This window comes from Callorhinchus milii, unplaced genomic scaffold, assembly GCF_018977255.1.
Source record: "Callorhinchus milii isolate IMCB2004 unplaced genomic scaffold, IMCB_Cmil_1.0 Scaffold659, whole genome shotgun sequence".
Lineage (NCBI taxonomy): Eukaryota > Metazoa > Chordata > Chondrichthyes > Chimaeriformes > Callorhinchidae > Callorhinchus > Callorhinchus milii.
The window spans coordinates 9,193-17,061 of NW_024705400.1; the positions used below are offsets into that span (position 1 = coordinate 9,193).

The following is a 7,869-nucleotide window of genomic DNA, read 5'->3' on the forward strand; positions in this document are numbered from 1 at the left end:
TTATTGAGAAGGTAAGACTTCTCTCCTCAGGAAACAGAGGTTGAGACTATTTTGTTTGAACTGAGACACAGTCACTGACTGAGACATAAACCCACTGTGTCTATGGAGAAACTGGACTATGAGGAGCGATTAGATTTATTATTATTATTAGATAAACTGGACATGTTCAGACTGGAGAAGAGAAGGTTCAGGGGTGATATGATTATGTTCTTTTGGATTCTAAAGGGAATATGGAGCTGTTTGATGAGCTGTTTTATCTTGTACTGAAAAGTAGAACTACAGGATTGAAATTCAGAACAAATCTGCGGAAATACTACTTCAGTGAGTGAGAAATAAACGTATGGAACCGGCTCCCAGGCAGACAGACGGCAAGCAAAGGAGTGTTGATTCTTCCAAGAATAATTGTGATCAATTTCTGTTAGAAAATAATATCTGGGGATACAGTTTATAGTTTGGGACACAATATGCCAAGCAACTGCCAGGACCATCGACGTGTTCCCGTCATTAATAATAATAATCCTTGCATTTGATGTAGTGCCTTATCACGTGTTTGAGACGTCTCAAGGGCTTCACTTTAAATACTGCGTGAACTGACTGTGTATTTTGTGGGCGAAACGTGGCAGCCAATGGCACACAGCAGTGTCCCACAAACTGCCGTGGATTGAGTGATAACGTTCTTTTAAGGGATTATTACCCCCAGAAAGCGATCCAACAATCGACTAACAACCGGGTTCCTACTTACTGCGAGGCAAACAGATGCACGTGGAGGAAGGAAACTTGCCTAAGGTTTCGCCCTGTCCTGCCCAGGAATCAAATCCAGGTCCTTCCTGGTGGTTGTCCACAATACAGCTATGGTGGAGCGGCTTATGTTTCTGCTACTTTGGTCAAGAGAGTCAGTGATGTATTATTAGCATTTGTAAAGTGCCTTTCAGGTCGGGAGCACTTCATAAGCACTGGATAGTCAGGGGTTTGGATGAGCTGAGGTAAAGGATCAGGGGTGGTGTAGGACAGGGAGGGTAGGAATAGGAGGGTGACCGAACGCGTGGTTGAACAGGAGGATCTTGAGACGGGTCTCGAAGGAGGTGAGAGAGGGAGCAAAATAAGAGGACCAGGGGATGGAGTGCCAAAGGGTGGGAGCAAAGCAACGGAAGGCTTTCAAAGGGAAAGAGTACTTTCTAACCATTGTAATGTTTGTCCTCTACATTTTCAGAAGTCTTCGGATCTTTCCTCAGTCAGATCAAATTTATTTGCTCTTCAACGAACAGCCATGACCGTCAAGCTGCTTGGCGTTCTAGTTGTCCTGCTGTCTGTTGGGAGACTCTCTCAAGCCTGCACTTGTACAGCACTCCATCTCCAGAGCGCCTTCTGTAGCACTGACGTGGGTGAGGAAGGATATATATTGGCTCTAAAGGGGGTGCAGCGCTGATTCACCAGAATACTTAAAGGTTTAAATTACGAGGATGAATTCACTTGCCTCTCTTACAAGCAATTCCCCTCTTGCCTATGAATCACAAACTAGACCGACAGAGAGATACGCGCACAACGAAAAGCGCAGACAAGACACGTATGCGCACACACACACACACACACACACACACGGACAGAGAGACGACAACAACAACAAACTGCATAACCTTGGTATGTATTCCCTTTAGTATAGAAAGTTGAGGGATGATCTAATGGAGGTTTTTAAATAATAACAGGGTTCGATAAACATAAACAGAAGCTATTGCCTCTCGTGGGGGAATCCAGAACAATAATAAGCCTTGAATTTGATTTACCGCCTTATCACGTCTTCGAGTCGTCTCAGAGCAGTTCATTGAACAAACCGTAAAGTGAACTGACCTTTGCTTTGTGGGCGAAACATTTTGTGTTTTAAAATTAGAGATAAGCCGCTTAGCAGTGAAATGATACAAAAGGGAGTAGAAATCTGGAACTCTCTCCCACAAAAGGCTGTGGATGCGGGAACCATTCGAATTTTTACGACCACTGCCTTTTCTCTTAATGTTTTTCAGTTGTAAGGGTCAGAATAACAAGCGATAGAGCGTCTTCACCCTCTATGACTCGATACCTTGTCAGACAAATTACGGTATGTGACATACAAACAAAAATATACAGTAAAGTCACTTTACAGTATATTGTGTGAAGCACTTTGGGACGTCTCAAAGACGTGATGAGGTGCTATATTAAATGCAGGGATTATTAATATTACACTGTGTTCCAGCCAGGACTGGCGATTCATTCATAACAGGAAAGCGTCCCAAGGCACTGGACAGTAAAGGCCCTCTCCACCATCGTCGGGTCTTAGCCTCTCTCCCCCCCACCCTGTGGAAGTCCATCTCGCTCTGCCTTGCTCCCTCCCTGGCCTCGCTCCCTCAAGAACCCCCCTCTTCGACCGGGTCTTCGGTCATCTTTCTACCCCCCACCCTCCGCCCCTCTTGGTCCCAATCCACAGCTCGAGAAGCTATTGCCTCCAGTGGGTGCGGGAATCCAGATCAAGGGGTATCACCTTAAAATTAGAGCGAGACCATTCAGCAGTGAAATTAAGACAGTTTTTCACCCAAAGGGGAGTGCAAATTTGGAACTCTCTCCATCAATAGGCTGTGGATTGTGGATCTATTCACATTTTTAAGATGGGAGTTCGATAAGATATTTGTTAGGTCAGGGCATTAAGGGATACGGGGCGAGGGCGGGGAATTGGGAATGGAGGTACTGATCAGCCATGATCTTATAAATGGCGGAACAGGCTGGAGGGGCTGAATAGCCTACTCCTGTTTCTATGAATCCGAATGCAAACCCGTTTTATTTTGTGCAATAGGGAGCCAGTGGAGCCCAGTGAGGACTCGGGTGATACTCCGGAACGGAGGTCAGTATGGGTGAGTATGCGAGTGGCGCATATGTCGCTTTTGTAATTATCATGTCTATTTTCTGAGCAGATGTTCAAGGGATCCGAAATGATGAAGAGAGTTGAACACTTCTACACAAGGAATAGCGGCCGTCTCTGTGGCTATACACCTAAGGACAATTACCGAAATGAAGACTATCTGCTATCGGGTGAGTGTTGTGCCTTATCATTCACATGTGGAGTCCTGTAGCGTAGGGGTTAGTGCGCTCGCCTCGCAAGCAGGAGGAATTGAGTTTGATTCCTGGGCAGGAAGAAACCTTGGCAAGTTTCTTTACTGCACACACAAAATCAGAGGTAGACCATTTAGAAATGAAATTAAGAAGCAGTTTTTTCCCCCCAAAGGGCAGTGGATATCTGAAACTCTCTCCCCCAAAAGGCTGCGGAAGCTGGATCTACTCATTTTCAAGGTGGAGGTAGAGAGATATTTGTTAGGTCAAGGGATGGAGCGAGGGCGGGGAATTGGGAATACAGGTACAGATCAGCCATGACCTTATAAATGGCAGAACAGGTTGGAGGGGCCTCTGTTTATCTCGCGATAAATTGGAACATGTTTGTTAGTCGATTAGTCGGTGGCTTTTCCGGGTAATAATTCTTCCAAAATTTGTTTTAAAAACTTACGTACTCAATCCACGACTGTTTGTAATACTAATCCTTGCATTTGATATAGAGCGTTATCACATTGTTGAGACATCTCAAAGCACTTCACAGAATATACTGTAGTTAATGACTGTAAATTGTGACCGAAATCGACAGCCAATTGTGCACAGCATTATCCCACAAACAGTCATGGGTTGAGCAATCACTTTGTTTTAAGTTATTTTATTTTGAAGGGATTATTACCCCCCGGAAAAGCAAGACGTCGCGAAGATGTGATCAGGCACTGTATCAAATGCGAGGAGTATTATTATTTAAAATGAATCCTGTGCAGTACTTTGAGGCATGAGAGTCCGGACGTGAAAGCATTATAAAAAATCCAAAGATAAATATTACTATCATTACTACGGTGTCTCTCACTTGTTTTCTTCCAACTCCCCAGGTATGAGAGAAACCTCGATCAGCATCAGGGTGACTTCGTGTGACTTTGTCATGCCCTGGAAAGAGCTGACAGAATACCAGCGGAATTCAATGCAACAGAAGTACTCGGATGGTTGCGAATGCGAGGTATTGAGATCTTTTTTGGTCAGCCGGGAGTCTGACACATGCGGAAATCCATCACCGTCCTTAAGAGTCTCCAAACCCAACTGAGAATCTCATGGATCCCACCTACACGTGGAAATCCCAAAGAAAAGATTGTTGGAATGCTCTGCGCGATCTCTCTCTCTCTCTCCCTGGAGGCACACATCCTACTTACCTAATTCCAGAGAGTATTAGGAGCAGATTGACAAGAGCCAAGGCTTGGGAGGAGCCCAGGGTCGGCATTGGGTTAACTGCTTGAGTCGAACCTGCTAAAATCACATAGCTTGGGAATTGATATCCAATGCAATGAGGATCACTTTCTGGGGGTACACTAATGGTCCTGCACACTACTGGGTGCAATTGGCTGCGCGTTTCACCCACAAAATATACAGTCACTGCACTTTACAGTATATTCTGTGAAGTAGTTTGAGAAGTCTCGAATACATGATCAGGCGCTATATCAAATGCAAGGATTATTATTATTAAGAACATCAGAATTTTCTAGGCAACAGAAGACCAAAGTGGAGTCCTGTAGCTCAGTGGTTAGAGCACTCGCTTTGCAAGAGAGAGACCTGAGTTCAATTCCAGGCAGAGGGCGAAACCTCGGGCAAGTTTCCTTACTCCACACAGAGCCTAATAATAATCCCTCCAAAACCAAAACAATAATAAATTGGTCATTTTCAATCTACGACTGTTTGTGGGACATCGCTGTGCGCAATTGGCTGCCGCGTTCGCCCACAAATGTACAGTCAATTCACTTTACAGTGTGTTCTGTGAAGCGCTTTGGGATGTCCTCCCGACGTGAAAAGCGCTATATCAAATGCGAGGATTATTATTATTATTATTATTAAAGTCCATCTTGTTTGCCTCCACCGTGTTGGCAGTCGCTTGACATGTCGTGCCCCAAACTATATACTGCGTCCCCAGATTTTTTTTATAGCAGAAATCAATCTAATTTGTCCTTGAAGCAAATGACGTTTTCTGCTTCCGCCGTCTCTCTCGGGAGTGAGCCTGTTCTATAAGTTTACCACTCACGCCACTGAAGCAGTTTCTGCCGATGTCCTCTGAATTTACCCCCTTCAATCGCAGACTGTTAATAAACAATTAAGAATATTATTATTAATCATAAGAAGTCTCTTGAATAGAACTCTAAGTGTCTGTGGGAAGGGAGCAGGAAGTGTTGCGGAATAGAACAGGGGGTCTCCTGAGTCAGGAAGTGTGGGGTCAATGCTGAGCCTAATAGTTCTGATGTTTCTCACTCACATATTCTTCCACAGATTATCCCGTGCTACTTTTATTATCATTAGGATCAGCCCGGCTCAGGCGCTGTGTGTCAGCCCGGCTCAGTCGCTGTGTGTCAGCCCGGCTCAGTCGCTGTGTATCAGTCTGGCTCAGCCGCTGTGTGTCAGTCTGGCTCAGTCGCTGTGTGTCAGCCTGGCTCAGTCGCTATGTGTGTGTGTCAGTCTGGCTCAGTCGCTGTGTGTCAGTCTGGCTCAGTCGCTGTGTGTCAGTCTGGCTCAGTCGCTGTGTATCAGTCTGGCTCAGCCGCTGTGTGTCAGTCTGGCTCAGTCTGTGTGTGTCAGCCTGGCTCAGTCTGTGTGTGTGTGTCAGTCTGGCTCAGTCTGTGTGTGTCAGCCTGGCTCAGTCTGTGTGTGTGTGTCAGTCTGGCTCAGTCGCTGTGTGTGTGTCAGCCTGGCTCAGTCGCTGTGTGTCAGCCTGGCTCAGTCGGTGTGTGTCAGCCTGGTTCAGTCGCTGTGTGTGTGTCAGCCCGGCTCAGTCGCTGTGTATCAGTCTGGCTCAGTCGCTGTGTGTGTCAGCCTGGCTCAGTCGCTGTGTATCAGTCTGGCTCAGTCGCTATGTGTGTGTCAGCCCGGCTCAGTCGCTGTGTATCAGTCTGGCTCAGTCGCTGTGTGTCAGCCCGGCTCAGTCGCTGTGTATCAGTCTGGCTCAGTCGCTGTGTGTGTGTCAGCCCGGCTCAGTCGCTGTGTATCAGTCTGGCTCAGTCGCTATGTGTGTGTGTCAGCCTGGCTCAGTCGCTGTGTGTCAGTCTGGCTCAGTCGCTGTGTGTCAGCCCGGCTCAGTCACTGTGTGTCAGCCTGGCTCAGTCGCTGTGTGTGTGTCAGCCCGGCTCAGTCTGTGTGTGTGTGTCAGCCCCGGCTCAGTCGCTGTGTGTCAGACTTGCTCTCGAGTTGAAAGGTGTTGTATCAGATGTGAGGATTATAATTTTTAGTTGTTATTTTATTAGTAATAATTTCAACCATTCGATCAATTTCTTTCAGGTGACAACCCCCAAATTCCCCGTTGTTGTCAAAATGGGGCACGCTTACTCTGGAATGGGGAAGGTAAGAGCGCTCTCTTTCTCTCTCTCACACACACACACTCTCACACACTCTCACACACTCCCTCCCACTTCCACTCACTGTCACACTCTCACACACACACTCTCACACACTCACACACATTCCCTCCCACTTCCACTCACTGTCACACTCTCACACACTCACACACTCTCACACACACTCACACACATTCCCTCCCACTTCCACTCACTGTCACACTCTCACACACACACACTCTCACACACTCACACACATTCCCTCCCACTTCCACTCACTGTCACACTCTCACTCACACACACTCTCACACACACTCACACATTCTTACAGACTCACACATTCTCACACACACTCACACTCTCTCACCTCCGGACCGGCGCGACTTATCACCTTCAGCCCAGTCAACCTTTTCAGGACTTCCTCTCTGTTTATACTTATCCTATCCATTTCCTCTGCCCTCTCCTCCGAACTGCGGCATTTGTGCATCCACTTCTTTTGTAAGACAGATGACAAAGTACTCATTCAGCACATCAGCCATTGCCTCCACAATAAGATTTCCGCCTTCTACCTTTGACTAATCCTTTTTTCTTGTATGTTTGTGAAATATTTTAGAATTCCCTTTAGTGTTACCCGCTAACCTTTCTTCGTATAACCTTTTTGCCCCTCTTACTTCCTTCATCAGTTCTCTTCTGTACTTCCTATATTCGATTTGGTTGTCTTCCGTATCTCGGGTTTGACAGTTGTCACACTTCTCCTTTTTCTGCTTCATTCTCAATACAATTACCTTCGTCATCCAGGGAGGTTTGGAAGCCCTACTTTTCCCTTTTGTGGGAATGTATTTGTTCTGTCCCCGAGCTTCTCATCCTTGAAGACCTCCCACTGCTCTTTAGTTGTGTTACCTGCCAATCTTTCTTTCCAATCTTTCCTGGCTCGGTCCCTTTTTAACTCACTGAAATTTGCCCTCTTCCAGTTGAGTACCTTCAGCTTAGATGGTTCCTTGTCCCTTTCCATATGTCCTCTGAATCTAATGATGTTGTGATCACTGTTGCCCAGACGCTCTCCCACTGAAACCTGCTCCACTTGCCCTACTTCATTCCCCAGAACTAGATCCAGCACTGCTTCCTTCCCCGTTGGGTTGGAAACGTACTGATCAAAAAAGTTGTCCTGTATGCATTTTAGGAATCTTTCTCCCTCCTTGGCCTTCGAGCTGTTGTTTTGCCATTCCGTGTTGGGATGATTAAAGTCCCCCATTATCGCGACTGGCATCTGTCTGAGATCTGTTTGCAGATCTGCTCATCTATTTCCTTCCCACTATTTGGTGGTCTATAGTACAACAACAACAACAAGAAGATTACATTTATAAAGCGCCTTTCACGTCAGGAGGACGTCCCTAAATATACTATAAAATAGTATATCCCTACCAGATTGTGACAGTGAGTCAGTGTGAGAGTG

At 46.2% G+C, this 7,869-nt stretch overlaps 1 protein-coding gene across 1 annotated transcript in view; it reads left to right on the plus strand.

Annotated features, from left to right (window-relative positions):
• Positions 1-230: 230 nt before the first annotated feature.
• LOC103173849 (synapsin-1-like) overlaps positions 231-7,869 on the plus strand; it is a gene marked incomplete at its 3' end in the record, with an annotated part of 33,315 nt that continues 25,676 nt past the window's right edge. The window contains 5 exon segments of the mRNA XM_042346359.1: positions 231-321; positions 2,016-2,023; positions 2,937-3,054; positions 3,942-4,066; positions 6,304-6,423. Coding sequence (XP_042202293.1) covers positions 231-321; positions 2,016-2,023; positions 2,937-3,054; positions 3,942-4,066; positions 6,304-6,423 — 462 coding nt within the window.